The following is a 17,536-nucleotide window of genomic DNA, read 5'->3' as shown; positions in this document are numbered from 1 at the left end:
ATCTAATCAACAAGACAAGCCAGGGTTCCCACGAAAGAAAAGCATCATCAGAGGAACAATGGGGGGATTTGTCAGACAAAACGGAGAGGTCTGGATGAGGCTCCGTACGAGATGGAGTGGACTTGTGTGCACGGCCCGTTTAGCGCTGCTAATTGTGATACGGTACTGTAGCATTGAGGTGCTGCTGGAAGTCATTGTGCTGCCTGCCTCTTATTATCAAAAAGGTCTTTGCTTCAAAAAAACCCATCCTCTGTGTGACCGAGCTGAGAGTACAAGAGAAAGCCAACTATCACAAAGGAGAACGAAGCGTGTAAATGTATCTGCCATCAGTTTGTTCATAAACAAGATTTACTTATAGCTCATACAAGTCTGTAGATGGCTAAATTATAAGTTTTAGGAATGCTGCCGTTAGACTATCTCCATCTTTGTGACCGGACAATAACGACCTGCTTTGGGATTAAATGCCTCTTTCTAAATGAAAAGAACTGTCCTCTTAATATTTAATTTAGAAACCATTTCATGAAGATGGTACTTGGAGTCCAGATGCACTTGGTCCCCACAGCACAAGGAGCACTTGACTCTGATAACTGGCAGCAACTGCAGATGGAAACCTAAATTAATAGCCTAAACCTGTTGCTTCTTCCCTCCTCTTTTGATTGCCACCCTCCCGCTCCCCCAAAAGCTTCTCCTAAACTAGTCATGAAAAACTGAAAGACCAACAGGCTGTTCCCGCCTGCTCTGGCGTAACAGCGTGCGACTTCTCCTTGACTTCCCAAACTGCCCTCCGGCATGGTGGGGTAATTGTCAGTGGTGGCTGGTAGCCATTCTGCCACGGCAGAGTGGAGAAGGACAAGGCTCTCCCTCAGCGACTTTGTCTAGCTAAGCTACACGGGCCAGTCTAGCCTCCTGGTGGACGATACAGACTGGCACATGAGTGAAAAGTTCACATGCAGGACATGGACCTCCTTTCCTTTTAAATTATAAAATTTTTTTAAAGCCATAGATGCTGCATTTCTCACCAGAGTCATCACAGAGGGGATTGTAGGAGTCCAAGTTAGGTTTAACTTTAATGCAGGAGACTCTACACTGTACGTTCAACTTAAAGAGGGCGGCTCGGACTAAACAATAGTCCATTGTCAGTCAACCATCCGCAAAACCACGCCACATTGGGTCAATATTAAGTCAAGTGTACTCTCCTCACAGACTCGGTCAGTTAGTGGGGACAATGGCGGCACTCTCACAGAGAACGGACACCGAAGGACTGTGGTATGACCTGATTTAAACTGGAATAATTGCGTAAGTACGCAGTCAGTGAGAATGTGTGTGTGACAGACAGAGCAAGAAATAAGGTGCAAAAGGAGAAGGGTGACAGGTGGGGCAGTCTGCACTGGTGTTGATAGCCTAACACCAAAGCATTTGTCAGTAGCCCAAATCAAAAGCAAAAAAGACAAGAATGGCCCAAACAATAGGGATCCCCTCATTACTGCATGGGGACGGTGAGAGAGCGAGAGGGGTGCCGGGACAGGCCCAGCAGGAGGCCTGCCCTGCTGCCTTCCAAAATCTCTGCCTAACCCTGTGTGTCTGCCAGCCCACCAACAAAAACATGCAAAAAAAGGAGACTCCCAGCACCAAATAGGAGACAGTCAGCTCCTCTGACCTAAAAACAACAACAACCCCCTGCATTATGCCGCTCATAACTCACACGCACAATAAGCTTCCCAGACCCCTACCCTTCCTTTGACCTGAACCCCATGGCCACCATCAGTGATGCAACTTGAATACAGTTTAGTCAACTGTAGTTCTCCCAACTTTTAAAACATCAGTTGCCTAAGCTGAAATTCTCAAAGGAAATCTGCCCGGCTATTAAAACCTTCTTTGATTTTCTTAAAAAACATTTGGCTTTAGTGTTATTTCCTACAAAGCACAGACATTATACCTTTTTATATCTTATTGCTCCAAAGAATTTCTAAAGGAAGAACAGGTTAGAATAGGTTTTCCTGTGCAGTTAGTAGTTTATCTGGTCTATGCTAAATTCAACAAATCTCAGAATTGTGGCAGGGAGCCAATGTAGTAGTAACTTCAAGATCTGTTCCTTTGAAGTGCTAATCTTTTATATGTGTGTAACCACTGTTCTAGTTTTCCCCGATGAACAGCGCCCAGATTCTCTGACCTACACTCTATCAACTACCTCACAATGAGAAAATAATGTATTAATTGGCAACAATATATGTAGTGAATAGAGTGCGTAACTGAGCACAAGAGCAAGACTAAGATAGCTATAAGTAAGATCTAAATGCAGTGTGACTGTGACCTTATACTAAAATAAGGAAGGAAGATGGTAAAGTTGAATGTGTACCAGTTTAATAAACCGTACTGGTCAGTAATAAACCAAGGGCAATGCACATTAACAGAGCACAGATAACTTTCAGCACCATGGAACAATAGCACAGAAGGTATCCCACCCATTAATTAGATATTAATCGCAGGAAGTGCTACACTCAATATTACCACCCCAATAGATTAGTAATAGGATTTTAAGCACACTTAGTGCAACTGTGCTGCCTCAGAACCAGAACTGTTCAAAACAACCCCTTTGAACAAGTGGTATTCAATAAACAAAAACAATAAAGCTGAATGTATGAAATACAAATACTGTTGGCATCAACCACACTATTCAGTTTCTTGAGTTATTAAAGCAGTCCGTTGGCTTTTCAAACGTTGCAGGCCTGAGGAGACTCTGTTAGCATTCGTCCTCGGAATAGCAGTTCCAATGATGGCGGCTCCCAGAACAACCACGAGGAATGGGTTACTCACCCCACCATGGATTACCAGTTTTAGCCGAACGGCAATAAAACCGCTCCAACTTCGGTCCCACCGTCCGTTCCGGCTCACGAGCGAGGTTCGGATCTGCAGCTCCAAAATTCAAGCAAAACGTTGAGTGTGGTCCGGATCCGTGGCTCGAAAAACCAAGCAAAACGTTCAGGAAAAGTTGGTAGCTCCAACAGGTTAGCAATAAAAAAAAATAATAGTCCACAGCGGCACAGCTCCAACCTCGTCCATGAACGGCCGCCGGCCAACTGACTGTGCGTAGCAGCGGCACGTACACCTCCAGTACCGTCCTCACCCCAGTCCATCACAACCAATCAAATTGCTTAAACTTGATTTTGCCCTTGACTGACCAGTAAGGTAGAGCCAAGTAAAACTGATGCATTTACTGCCGGTAGTAAATAACAATATGTGAGTGTAAAACATTAACCAAGTTAAGAAAACGTGATTACTACTGTTTAAGGTGAAAAGAGCTACAATGCATTGTATTTAAGAAAATGTTTAAGGAGTGTGGGAGAAAAGAGTGATATATATATAACCTGAGGGGTTACATCCTCCCCCTTCTAAAAGTCCAGATGCCCTCATCGGACTATCTATGCAGAACAAATCAATTTACCCTTAGGTGGCTAAATTACTTGTCAGAAAACCCCAGCTAAACTACAGGAGGCACACACTGGAACACAGGGGCATGGCTCCTTCTTCCAATGGTGATTCTCACTCCTCGGTGTACTATCACAAATGGCTTGTCGATGGAATGTCCAGGCTTGTCATAACTGAGCCGAATGACTGGCTTAATCTCTCGACGTGACTGATGATCACTGAGGGGCTCTGCACTGCTTTCAGACTGACTAGCCAAAGGGTGCGCTCCCCCAGCTAGACCTGTGTCCGCCACAGGGTCGTCAGGCAGCTGCCTAACCTCTGGTTCCTCCTCAGCCTCTGAGACAGTAATAGCACTCATAGGCTCTGTTGGACAAGCACTGTTTGAAGTTAGTGTTGGGTCTGCAGTGACAGCAGACTCTCTGCGGTTGAAGTGATCTGCAAGGAGATCTAGTGCTTGGGAAACAGACTCTCTTTGAGCAGTGGATAGGTACCACAGATCATCTTCCTCCGTCTCAGACATGATCTCCTTGTCAGTTCTTTGCATTGCACTGTCATCAGGTCTGTTCGTCTTGGTCTCTGCTGAGGACCTTGTTTCTGGTCGGTGGCACTCTGGTTTCTTTTCATGATCAACAGGAAACCGAACCAGGTGTCCAATAGGTAGGAGATGGTCACGATGCAAGGTTTTGACAATGACTCTGCCCCTTTCTGGCTTTACCTTGTAAACCGGCAGGCTTGGCAATTTTTCAACCACTATATAGGGGCTTGAGCTCCACTTGTCTCCAAGTTTATTCTTGCCAGGTACACCTGTAGCTCGAATAAGTACTCTGTCTCCTGGTCCTAGAACTTGATTTCTTACTCTTGTGTCATAGTATCTTTTGTTGCGCTGGTGGTTCTTGTCTGCAACTTCTTGTGCCAGTGTGTAAGCCTTTTGCAACTCTGCTCTTAGCTTTTCAACATACTGAAGGTAACTTTGGTGGTCTGTGCCATCTGGAGACGTACCAAAGCATAGGTCAACTGGCAGACGAGCCTCACGACCAAACATAAGGTAGTATGGTGAGTAACTGGTAGCGTCGTTCCGCGTACAATTGTAAGCGTGAACCAGCAAACTGATATGTTGACTCCACTTTTGCTTTTGAGAGGGATTGAGCGTGCCCAGCATAGATAGGAGTGTGCGGTTAAAACGCTCTGGTTGTGGGTCACCCTGGGGATGATAAGGAGTTGTCCTAGACTTCTTTATGCCCAACATTTGTAGAAGTTCTTTGATTAACCGGCTCTCAAAATCACGCCCCTGATCAGAGTGAATCCTTGCAGGCAGCCCGTAGTGAACAAAGAACTTTTCAACCAAAATCTTGGCAACGGTTGAGGCTTTTTGATCTTTGCTGATGTAGGCCTGGGCGTATCGGGTGAAATGGTCTGTAACAACGAGAACATTGGCCACTCCCTTCGAATCAGGCTCAATAGATAAAAAATCTATGCAGACTAGGTCGAGAGGGCCACTGCTTGTGATTTGGTGTAATGGTGCAGCCCGTCGAGGTAGGGTCTTGCGGGCAACACACCTGCCACAATTCTTGATGTAGTCTGTCACATCGGAGACCATCTTGGGCCAGAAAAATCTGTCTCTCAGTAACTCAACTGTGCGATCAACTCCAAGGTGCCCTGACTCATCATGAAGAGCCCTGAGTACTTGTGGTCTGAACTGAATTGGGAGAACGAGTTGTAAGTTCTGGAGGCCGGCAGGCCTGGAAACTTTTCGATGCAACAGGCCATCTTTCATCAGGAGTTTTGAACTTTCCTTTTGTAGAAGCAATAAGTCAGGATGTCTGTTGGAGGGCCAGACCGCATCCTGGATTGCTTTCTTGGCAGGACCTATTACAGGATCTAGGTCTTGTGCTTTGGCCAGGTCCAGTTTGCTTAGTCTCTCCAGAGGACTTAACTGCAGGTGAGTAAAACAAGCATATGCATCAGGAACAGAACTCGGTGTGGCCCCCAGTTGGTCAATAAGCCGTTCTGGGTGCTCTGAGGACTTGGTACTGTCCACAGGGTGGAAAAGAGCTTTAACTCCAGAGGGGGGTATTACTCTCCAACCGAGTTCATCACCGATTGCATTTCTGGACAACCAATCAGCATCCACATTATCCCGGCCGGGTTTGTATTGGATGTCAAAGTCGTAAGTGGTAAGTGCGGCTAGCCACCTATGACCAGTTGCATTCAACTTGGCGGTTGTAAGTACATAAGTGAGGGGGTTATTGTCTGTCCTCACAGTAAAGCGGGCCCCATAAAGATAATCATGGAACTTATCCACGACTGCCCACTTCAACGCCAAGAATTCTAGTTGGTGAACAGGGTAGTTTCTCTCTGACTGACTCAACTTGCGACTAGCAAATGCAACAGGGCGTAAGCCATCAGAGTGTTCCTGATTAAGGACCGCTCCAAGCCCGTCAAGACTGGCATCCACATGAAGGATGTACGGCTTGGTAGGGTCCGCAAAGGCCAAGACTGGGGCATGAGTGAGGCACTGGATAATTTTTCGAAACGCCTCAGTGCATTCTAGAGTCCATTGCTCTCCAAATGACTCAGAAGGGTGATAGTATGGTGTGACAATGCGCTCATTTTTCCTTTGTTTCTTTTGTGTTGGTGGGCAACCCTTTGTAAGATCTGTGAGGGGCCGGACTATGGCAGAATAGTTGGCGATGAACTTGCGGTAATAACCGCAGAACCCTAAAAAGGACTGCAGTGATTTTAGGTTTACTGGAGGTTCCCAATTCGCCACTGCCTTTATCTTATCAGGGTCTGTTGCGACGCCAGCAGCAGACACGATGTGACCAACGTATTTGACTTGGGGTTGGCAAAATTGGCACTTATCAATGGACAGTTTTAACCCTTGTTCTCTCAGGCGATCGAGCACTTTCAGAAGTCGCTCTTCATGCTCTTCCAGAGTACGACCAAACACAATAAGATCATCGAGGTAGACTAGACACTGGAGGAGATTCATATCGCCTACTGCCTTCTCCATTAATCTCTGAAATGTCGCAGGGGCACCTGTGATCCCTTGAGGCATGCGTTCGAATTGGTAGAAACCCAATGGGCAAATGAATGCAGTTTTTTCTTTGTCTTCTTCTGCCATTTCAATTTGGTAATAGCCACTGCGAAGGTCGAGCACAGAGAACCAGCGACTCCCAGTGAGGCAGGCCAAGGCATCGTCTATTCTCGGAAGTGTGTATTGGTCTGGTATGGTTCTGGAATTAAGTGTGCGGTAATCAATGCACATTCGAATTTTGCCAGTTTTCTTTCTTGCGATTACAATTGGGGAGGCGTATGGTGAACGAGATTCTTTAATTATGCCAGCAGCAAGAAGCTCTTGTAAGTGTCGACGGACATCATCAATGTCTGCAGGAGCCAGGCGTCTTACCCGTTCTCGAAATGGTCTAGAATCTTTCAGTCGGATGTGGTGTTCAACCCCTTTTGCAAGTCCAACATCCCATTCGGTCAGAGAGAAAACTTCAGGTCGCTCAGCCAACTTTTGTGATAGTCGGACTTTCCAGTTTTCAGGAATGGGGGAGTCACCAAAATTGAAGACTGTCGGGTCAAGTCGTTGGTGGGGTACTTGGCTTGGCTGTATCTGGGTGACTATGTCAGCTTTATGGACATGAGCTATGACCGTGCCTTTAGGAAGGGACTTGGGTTTGGCCGTTTCATTTTTCAGGAACAGAGGGAATTGTTCTGCATCCATGTCCATGGACAAAAGCACACATGAGGGCATTAGCACCCCTGCAGGAAGGGATCTGGTAACAGGTGTCTCAATCACCAGTATGCTGTCCTCCAAAGATTCTGAGCAGGACACTTTACATGTAGCTGTAAGTCCAGAACCAGGGGGTATAGTTAGAGGCCCAGGTCCAACCCATTTCACAAAAGCTGCTGCTCTATTTGGGGTCACAGGTGACTTTTGGATGGACTGTGTGCACACCCGCATAGTTTGTGCCACCTTGTTGTTCTTTGATGCCCTTTTGGACTGTGGCTCATGAATGAAAGTCCGTGCATTTGTGCCAATAATCACTGGCTGCTGTTCGGGACCATTCGGTTCTGGACAGACTAAAGCCAAGACTGTCCGGGACCCACCTTTTACAATATCCTCAGGAAACTGTATTTGAGCAGCGATAAAACCTTTATAGGGGTAACTGTTCTGGCCAAGGCCCCAAAGGTCTAGACTCGAAATGGGGTGTAATGGTAAGTGGGATAGGTGTTGGGTATACCAACCCTCAAATACAATAGAAACAGTGGAGCCACTGTCCATTAAGGCATCACAAGGCTGGCCTTCAATAATAATTTGGCCTACTGTTGGTGCCCCAATGAGACCTGTAGGTATCTGGTTGGGTGTGGGAGGACCAATTTGGCTCACAGTGACTTGGCCACCTTTTCTTTCTGGCTCTGAAGACCGTGAGCTGGTTCTCTTTTGACTTTGTTGCAGTTTTTGCATTGACTGAATTAGTTTTCGGATGACCTTGGAAGAGTTTTCAGGACAGGTGCAATTGGTGGCAATGTGGCCATCTTCGCCACAACGGTAACAAAATACATTGGAACCCTCTCTGGCAAACTTTGTGGGTTCTCTATCTTTACGCCAAGAATTTCTTTGGTTCCTTGGCTGAGGTATAGGAGCCGTGGGTGGTGTAGCTTGTTGGCTGAACTGGTGTTGGAGACTAAGAACTTGTTCTTTTAACACATGCATCTCAGGATTAGAACGTGCAGCCACAGCTTGTGGCACTCCTCCAATTAGGTGAGGGCTATCTTGTCCTTTTACTGTTAGCTGCTGTACTTGGCTTCGAAGCTCCTTTATCTGATCCTTGAGGGCATCCATTTCAGAGAGCTTTGGTGTCTTTAGGTCTGCTGCGCCAACTTGTCGCACACTGGTAGTATGCCGCCTTAGCATTTTCTGATCCTCATCTGCACGTACCTCACTTAGCAGTGCCATGAAGGATGGGGGATTGTGAAGTCTTTCTTTTAGCCGCAGCTGCAACAGCATAATGTCAGATTCAACAGCACCTCGTAACAGCTGCTCAGCTCGTGCACGGTCTCTTAGGGCAGGAGGAACACCACCCTTTTGAACAGCCTTGGTGAGAGCTTTCTCCAGCCTTCTAACAAAATCTGAAAGTCTTTCATTTGGGTTTTGCTGCATAGATCTGAAGGCAAAATATAGGTCTTCACCTGATTCTGTGGTGCCAAATACATTTTCAATTGCCTCCAAGAATTTTTGAGGGGGTGTGTCTGGATCATTGCAGCGTATAGCTTGTATTATTTCAAGCGCTGGCCCCTTTACACTCTCAACAATCCTCTTCCGCTTCTCCTTGGCAGAACAATCACATTCATCGAGCATTAATTGTGCCTGCTCCAACCAATTCTCAAGTGTCTCTTCACCAGCAGGGGTGGGAGTAACTCCAGAGAAAACTCGTAGTCGGCGAAATGCATTGTTCTCCTGTGGGGGTCTCACTTTTTCCAACAGTTCTCCAACAGCCCGAATAATAGATGAAGGGTGCTCCTGTTTCAGATTTGACTCTTGGGAAAGCAAGGGCTCAATATCTGCTAATGTTTTTCCTTCACTTTCAAGCAGTCTTTTTAGTTTTATGGCAAACTCATCTGGTTCTTCAGCAGTTTCAGTAAGCAAAGTTAGCTTCCACGGTGATTCACCCGTGTGGGGGAATATTTCTGGAGGTGCTTTGCTAGGGTCAACTGGATTGCGACACTCACACAGCAGTATGTCAGTTTTCAGTTGAGGGACAGACTTTTGGGCTCGGACACGTACTCTGCCGAAGGCTTTAACTGTCTCCATTAACTCTTCCACATCCGCAATACTGGTGTCCATGGGAACTCCACTCATGACAACTGCATAAGCTGGATTTACATTTGATTCGCTGCACCAGGTCTGAAGCTCTAACGGTGGGAGTGGGAGGGATGAGTTGGCCATTGTGGTATGATTATAGTTCTTCTAGTCTTGATTGTAGGACAGTTACTCGGTCTAATATCCCAGCGGTGCCTCCATTTATGTAACCACTGTTCTAGTTTTCCCCGATGAACAGCGCCCAGATTCTCTGACCTACACTCTATCAACTACCTCACAATGAGAAAATAATGTATTAATTGGCAACAATATATGTAGTGAATAGAGTGCGTAACTGAGCACAAGAGCAAGACTAAGATAGCTATAAGTAAGATCTAAATGCAGTGTGACTGTGACCTTATACTAAAATAAGGAAGGAAGATGGTAAAGTTGAATGTGTACCAGTTTAATAAACCGTACTGGTCAGTAATAAACCAAGGGCAATGCACATTAACAGAGCACAGATAACTTTCAGCACCATGGAACAATAGCACAGAAGGTATCCCACCCATTAATTAGATATTAATCGCAGGAAGTGCTACACTCAATATTACCACCCCAATAGATTAGTAATAGGATTTTAAGCACACTTAGTGCAACTGTGCTGCCTCAGAACCAGAACTGTTCAAAACAACCCCTTTGAACAAGTGGTATTCAATAAACAAAAACAATAAAGCTGAATGTATGAAATACAAATACTGTTGGCATCAACCACACTATTCAGTTTCTTGAGTTATTAAAGCAGTCCGTTGGCTTTTCAAACGTTGCAGGCCTGAGGAGACTCTGTTAGCATTCGTCCTCGGAATAGCAGTTCCAATGATGGCGGCTCCCAGAACAACCACGAGGAATGGGTTACTCACCCCACCATGGATTACCAGTTTTAGCCGAACGGCAATAAAACCGCTCCAACTTCGGTCCCACCGTCCGTTCCGGCTCACGAGCGAGGTTCGGATCTGCAGCTCCAAAATTCAAGCAAAACGTTGAGTGTGGTCCGGATCCGTGGCTCGAAAAACCAAGCAAAACGTTCAGGAAAAGTTGGTAGCTCCAACAGGTTAGCAATAAAAAAAAATAATAGTCCACAGCGGCACAGCTCCAACCTCGTCCATGAACGGCCGCCGGCCAACTGACTGTGCGTAGCAGCGGCACGTACACCTCCAGTACCGTCCTCACCCCAGTCCATCACAACCAATCAAATTGCTTAAACTTGATTTTGCCCTTGACTGACCAGTAAGGTAGAGCCAAGTAAAACTGATGCATTTACTGCCGGTAGTAAATAACAATATGTGAGTGTAAAACATTAACCAAGTTAAGAAAACGTGATTACTACTGTTTAAGGTGAAAAGAGCTACAATGCATTGTATTTAAGAAAATGTTTAAGGAGTGTGGGAGAAAAGAGTGATATATATATAACCTGAGGGGTTACATGTGCATAATTCATTTGAGGATGATACTATGGGATTATGTGCATCTTAGGTTTATTTGTCCTTCCTGTGACAGGCCAGACCTGTTCTACCAAAATTTAAAACTTGCCATGTTTGTCTCCTGGACAACAGCATTGATTAAAAAAGTCTTCAAAGACCCAATGTGTACATCTGCAGTGTTTTTGATTAAGACCATGTAAAGCAACACATCTGATCTTCTTTCCAAACAGCAACGTAGTGCATCTGCTTCAAGATGTCCTGATGCTGTTATGTAAATCTGAGCTGAATCCTGAAGAAGTTATAATACTACTATGGACTCCCTTCACCAATCAACTAGTATAACATTTGGTTACCATGGAAACTGAATGGAGACTCTCAAGTGCACATGCTGTTTCTCTGTAGAGTTACATTGACTTTTTAGGCATATTGTTGTTATACAATTTCATTGATAGTATCTGGATGAGAAGTTGTAGAGAAGAGGAATATTTGAAATGTATTTAATTTGATGATTGTTGATATAAACCAATAAACTGCTTGTTACTTGTCTCACTACATGAAATACTATTCAAATGTGATTTTATAAGAAGTGTCTCACTAAAATACAAGGAGCAGCACCATAGTTCTGCAATAAATATTATTATGCACAGGCAATAATGCTAGTATTATTGTCCCTATACGTACTGTGTTAATGCAGGAGATAATTTAACTCATATTATGAAATCATTATGCTCAGCTGTAAATCTGACACACATGACAGCAATACAGTGAAATTACCGTTTTGATTGTTGTAGCATCATCATTTTGAGGTTGCCTGCTGTGATCTTTGTAGTGTTGTGTTAATGGTGGGTTCAGGTACATACTGTTAGTATAAGTCTTTAAGGTTTGCTGCAGTACAGCCAGCTGCTGGAGAACATATTTCTGCTGAACGTCCTTCTTTAGGGAGTCACTTTGCACAAGCCGCTCAAAGTGACCCACAATGTCACCGGAGCCACAAAGATCTGTAGCTGAAGTGTCCGAGGAGAAGCGGGACGACACGGAGAGACTGAAAACCCCCCACCACCTGGAACCTTCAAAGTACAGCGATGGTATGCCTGCGTTAATAACTTTACAATGTTTACAAGTTTGTACAGACAGCAAAAACAAGCCCATTAAACATTTTAGAAACTACGAACCGAACTCTTACCTTCTGCGGTGGCACTCCGTGGAAGACGGCAGACTTTATTTACAGATTGAGCTCGTTTTGTCAACAAAAACACTGCAGAGGATTTAACAGCGGCTGAAACCATGTAGGACGCCATGATGCTTCTTCTTCTTCTTCTTCTTTAGATTTTAACGGCAGCTTGCATCCAATTATGTTGCACTACTGCCCTCCATTGACTCCTACTACCTACTCCTCAAAGACTCTTAAAAATCCCAGTGTCTTTTAAAAAACGAAAAATCTTCTTTTTCCCCTCAATATTATTCAGCTGATCGATCACCTTGTCAAATTTCAATTCCCTACTAACACCTAGTTCTGTTTTTAATAATCTTCTGTGACTTTCGTATTTCCTACATTTAATCAAAACATGTTCCACTGTTTCTACTTCATCACACCATCTACATAAACCAGTAAGGTGTTTCCCCATCTTAAAAAGAGTTCCGTTTAGGAAACTATGCCCAGTTCGTATTCTATTTATAATTATCTCTTCCCTCCTGTTTAATCCTCTGATCCTTTCTACATCGACTGTTTTTTGTATTCTAAATAAATGTCTTCCTTTAATTTCATTTACCCACCTATCTTCCCATATCTTCTTGCTTTCTTTCCAAATTATACTTTTGCCTTCAGATTTAGATAACTTTATTTGCATAACAATATCATCTTGTTTAATTGTCTCCTTCGCCAGCTTGTCTGCTCTTTCATTCCCCATAATACCTACATGAGCAGGAGTCCAGAATAATACAACATTTTTATTTTGTTCACAGATCCTATGATGAACCGCCATAATCTCATATAAAATATTTTGATGATTTTTTGTACGTCCCTTTCCGATACTCGTCAACGCAGATAGAGAGTCACTACAAACTATTATTTTATTCCTATTAGTTTCCTCCACCCATTCTAAAGCTACTAAAATAGCACCTAGTTCTACCGCAAACACACTCAAATAATCAGATGTTCTTTTTGAAATACTAATCTTTAATTCAGGAATCACTATGGCTATACTGGTTGCTTCACTTTTAGGGTCTTTCGACCCATCCGTATAAATTTGCAAATATTCAATATATTTATTCTGCATGTGATTATAAAATTCTTGGCAAGTATCTAATGTTTTCCTTTTCCTAATATTTGTTAGAGTTCTGTCTACATTAATATATTTCCAAGTCCATGTCGGTCTCAAAGGCCACAATACAGTTGGACTAAATTCCTTATAATATACATTAAAAATTTTCGCTCTATTATCCCCAACCCACCCAAAACTATCCATTTGTTTCTTTCCTCTTTCCCAACACTCTCCTAATAATTTCTTAACCGGGTGATCTGCATTATGTCCCTTTAAACTTATCCAATAATTTACCATTAGCTGCTGTCTTCTAATGCATAATGGCATTTCTCCCGACTCTACTTGTAATGCACATATAGGTGTTGATTTAACTGCCCCTAAACATATTCTCAGTGCTCGGGCTTGAATAACATCTAACTTTTTTAACCTAGTTTTAGCTGCTGATCCATACACCACACTCCCATAATCTATTCTTGATCTAATTAGAGACACATATATATTTCTAAGGGAATCGAAATTTGCACCCCATGTCAACCCAGCTAAACACCTCATAATGTTTAGAACCTTTTTAGTCTTCTCCATAATATGTTCTATGTGATTTCCCCAAGTTAGTTTCTTATCAAAAACTACTCCCAAAAAACGAAACCAATCAACCCTTTCTAACTCTTTCCCATATAAACACAACTTCTTATCAACCCCTATTTTTTTATTTGTGAAAAACATTACTTTTGTCTTTTCAATTGAAAATTTAAAGCCCCACTCTACTCCCCACTTACTCACTTTATCTATACCTTCCTGTATTTTAACAATAAGATGGTCCACATTTCTTCCCTTTTTCCATAATGCTCCATCATCAGCAAAAAGTGACTTACCAAAACCAATGGATATTTCTATAAAAATATCGTTGATCATAACTGAAAATAATGTCGGACTTACCACACTTCCTTGAGGGGTTCCATTTTCTATTTTACATATTTCCGAAAACTGACATCCTATTTTAACTTGAATATTTCTATCCCTTAAAAAATCCCATAACCAATTAAACATATTACCTCCTATACCTATCTGATGTAATTTAATCATTAACCCTTCCCTCCATAACATATCATATGCTTTCTCCACATCAAAAAACACAGCAACAACAGTTTCTTTATTAATCTGAGCTTTTCTAATATCATCCTCTAAACATAAAATAGGATCCATTGTTCCTCTCCCTCTACGAAAACCACTCTGATACGGAGCAATTAAATGGTTTGACTCCAAATAATGTGTCAATCTCTCATTCACCATCCTTTCCATCAGTTTACACAGATTAGATGTTAAAGCTATTGGTCTGTAATTTACAGGGTTACTCTGATCTTTCCCAGGTTTCTTCAACGGAATAATAATAGCTTCTTTCCACTTACAAGGCAGTCTCCCCTCCTTCCAAATCTTATTGAATAAAATTAATAATTTATTTAAAACTTCCTCACTTACATGTTTTAACATAATATAACACACCTCATCCTTACCTGGAGCACTATTCCTAGTTCTATCCAAAGCTCTTTTTAGCTCTCCAATAGAGAAAGGATAATTCATCAGATCATTATTATTCTTCTTTCTTCTTAAGATTCCATCGTATTCCTTTTTAGTTCTCTCCCTTCCCTCCATTTCATTACCTAATAAATTTTTACCACTATGTATCTCCACAAATGTTCTCACTAACATATCAGCCTTTTCCTTGTCAGTTACAGCTACTATATCATTTTTATTTAGTATAGGATAACTCCATTCCCTTCTATCTCCTCCCATTTTTTGATCATCCCCCAAACATCCCCTAGTTTTGTACTACTGCCAATTGTGTCACAGAAACCTCTCCAGTATTCTCTTTTTGTGCTCCTTATTGTTCTCCTGACTTTAGCTTGTGACTTTTTATATTCAATTAAATGTTGAAAATTATGAGACCTTTTAACCAATTTAAATGCTTTATTTCTTTCTCTAACTGCTTTCCTACACTCTTCATTCCACCATGGAACCAACTTTCTCCTATTTTTCCCTGATGTTTTTGGAATAGCCTCCTCTGCAGCAACTAAAATACCCTGACTAATCACTCGGTTCATACTTTCAATACTGTGATCATTTTGAACATTTAAAATTTTCCTATCACATAGGTTATAAAATACCTCCCAATTTGCTTTCTCAAATATCCACTTCCCTCCTATCATTTCAGGCCTATGCACCTGGCCCATCCTTATTTTGCTGATTATAATGTAGTGATCACTACCAAATGACTTATTTTTAACTTGCCAATCACATAGTGGAGCTAAACAGCTAGAAACAAATGTCAGATCTAGTACAGATTCCTTACCTGAATTTATATCAATTCTTGTCTTCTTTCCATTATTCAAGCAAACCAAATTATTACTATCTAGAAATTCTTCTAAAATGTTCCCATTATAATCTACTTTTCCACTACCCCATAATGAATGATGTGCATTAAAATCTCCACACCAAATAACATTTCCTTTCATATCCATCTCTTCAAGTTTACTTACCTCAAGCTTTTTACAAGGATTGTAAAAATTTAAAACCAACAGTACCTTCTCTTCCACCCATATTTCAGTTGCAACATACTCCAAATCTCCTTTTCTTCCAATAACTTTATACGGAATACCTTCTTTAATCAGAGAAAGACACCCTCCCCCATTTCCTTCTTCTCTATCATATCTAACTGCAATATATCCATCCAATTTGAAATCCAAAAAAGGCCTCAGCCAAGTTTCCTGTATACAAATTACATCAGGTTTTTCTTTTAATTCATAAATAAACTGTTTAAAATCTTGCCCATTTGACAGAAGACTCCTCGCATTCCATTGCAATATTGAGACTATCCTTCTTGACTTGCCTGACTACACAGTTCTCCCCTTATGTCCTCCCACCGAATATTCTTTAAGTCTAAACTATGGCATGCTGCCTTTACAATAATCTGAATCCTTTCCGTTTTTGATTTCACATCCGATGTTGCATTTATAACTCCTGCAATAAAAGTCACCATTTTCTTTTTTTCCTCTTCAATTTTCTTTTCAACCATTACCATAATTTTTGAAATTACTTGCTTTTCTCCTGATAGAGATTTCTCAGTTTGTTTCTCTTTCTCAACTACTTTACACGCTTCTGCATATGTTACTTTCTGCGTAACTTTTGTTTTCTGTATCACTGATTGTCGTTTCATTACCTCGCATCCCCAAAAAGCGACACTATGCTCTCCTCCACAACTACAGCACTTTGGTTTAACTCCAACTCCACATTTACCATAGTCATGGTCTCCAGAACAACGGGCACATCTCTTTTTACCTTTACATATTTTTGCAATATGGCCAAATTCCTGACAGTTGAAGCACCTCACTGGTTTGGGCACATATTCCCTGACACTAAATCTTATCAAGCCAAAGAAAACCTCCCTTGGCATTTCTTTTGTTTCAAACTCCAGCAACACAGTTTCTGTTTCAATCTTCTCTGTACCCCTTTTCATTCTCCGTGCTCCTTTTACTTCCTTGTTTCTTTCTTTCAGATTCTCAATTAATTCCTTCATATCAACACTTAACGGCACTCCTGTTATGATTCCTTTGCTTTCATTATTTCTTTTTTCACCCACTTTAACAACTGCTCTAATTTTGACTTTACATACCCATCCAAGCTTTTTTGCCTTTTCAACCTGACCTTCAGAATTACAGCCAATCAAAAGATTTCTGTCTCTCAGTACTTTAGCATGTTTAATTTCCCCAACATGTGTCTTAAGTGCTTTTGTTAGTTTAAGTGGATCAATCTTCTTGACTCCTTCTCCTTCATCAAATCTTATTATAATGTTCAGATTTTGTCTTTTTTGTGCTTCTTTTCCTTCCTCAATTCCTTCATTATCAGTGTCTTCAGTGCTGTCCTCATTTCCTTTTTTTCTCTTTCTTTCAGCAGCTCGCTGCTTCTTTCCACCCTTTCCCACCAATTCCCACTCTTTATCTTCATTCCGACCACTCCTTCCTTCCTCGTCACTGCACTCCATACTATTACAGTCACTTCTTTCCAAATCCAAACGACGCCATGATGCTTCAAAGCGCTGCAACTTTATTGAGATACATAACACTGCATCTTGTAACATTGTCAAAAAAATAAAATAAAATACAATTAAATTAATACAACGGGTTAAAAAATCAAAAGATAACTAACATTATTGTAAAAATTAATTTAGCAAATTACTATTGAATAAATTACTATTATCAGATTCATATGATATATGAAAAATATAAAAATAATTTATTTCATTTATGTTGTCATAAAAATAAATAATTTTATGTTTATGACTTTAAAAGAAGAAGAGGATTGATGTGTTGTTAAATTTTAGATTCACATGCTTTCTTGTTTTTGTCTTGTTTGTGCCTCCTTATGTCACAACTTGGGGAGGCCCTCAACTGATACCACTGTCACACTTGTAAACCACAAACAATTATGCTATTTCTAAATTATGAACACAAAATTTTGTTGTAATCTAAAAACAAAGCACGTTTTACCTTCATAAATTTACATTT

At 41.7% G+C, this 17,536-nt stretch overlaps 1 protein-coding gene across 1 annotated transcript in view; it reads right to left on the bottom strand.

Annotated features, from left to right (window-relative positions):
* afg1lb (AFG1 like ATPase b) overlaps positions 1-12,016 on the bottom strand; it is a 38,152-nt gene extending 26,136 nt beyond the window's left edge. The window contains exons 1-2 of the mRNA XM_028040627.1: positions 11,900-12,016; positions 11,491-11,783 (exon numbers count right to left, since the gene is read on the bottom strand). Coding sequence (XP_027896428.1) covers positions 11,491-11,783; positions 11,900-12,014 — 408 coding nt within the window. The 5' untranslated portion in view covers positions 12,015-12,016. The remainder of the gene's footprint in view (positions 1-11,490; positions 11,784-11,899) is intronic.
* Between the last annotated feature and the right edge of the window lie 5,520 nt (positions 12,017-17,536).

This window comes from Xiphophorus couchianus, chromosome 15 (genome assembly GCF_001444195.1).
Source record: "Xiphophorus couchianus chromosome 15, X_couchianus-1.0, whole genome shotgun sequence".
Taxonomy (NCBI): domain Eukaryota; kingdom Metazoa; phylum Chordata; class Actinopteri; order Cyprinodontiformes; family Poeciliidae; genus Xiphophorus; species Xiphophorus couchianus.
Note: the sequence above shows the minus strand (reverse complement) of the source record. Positions and strands in the feature narration are given on the sequence as shown.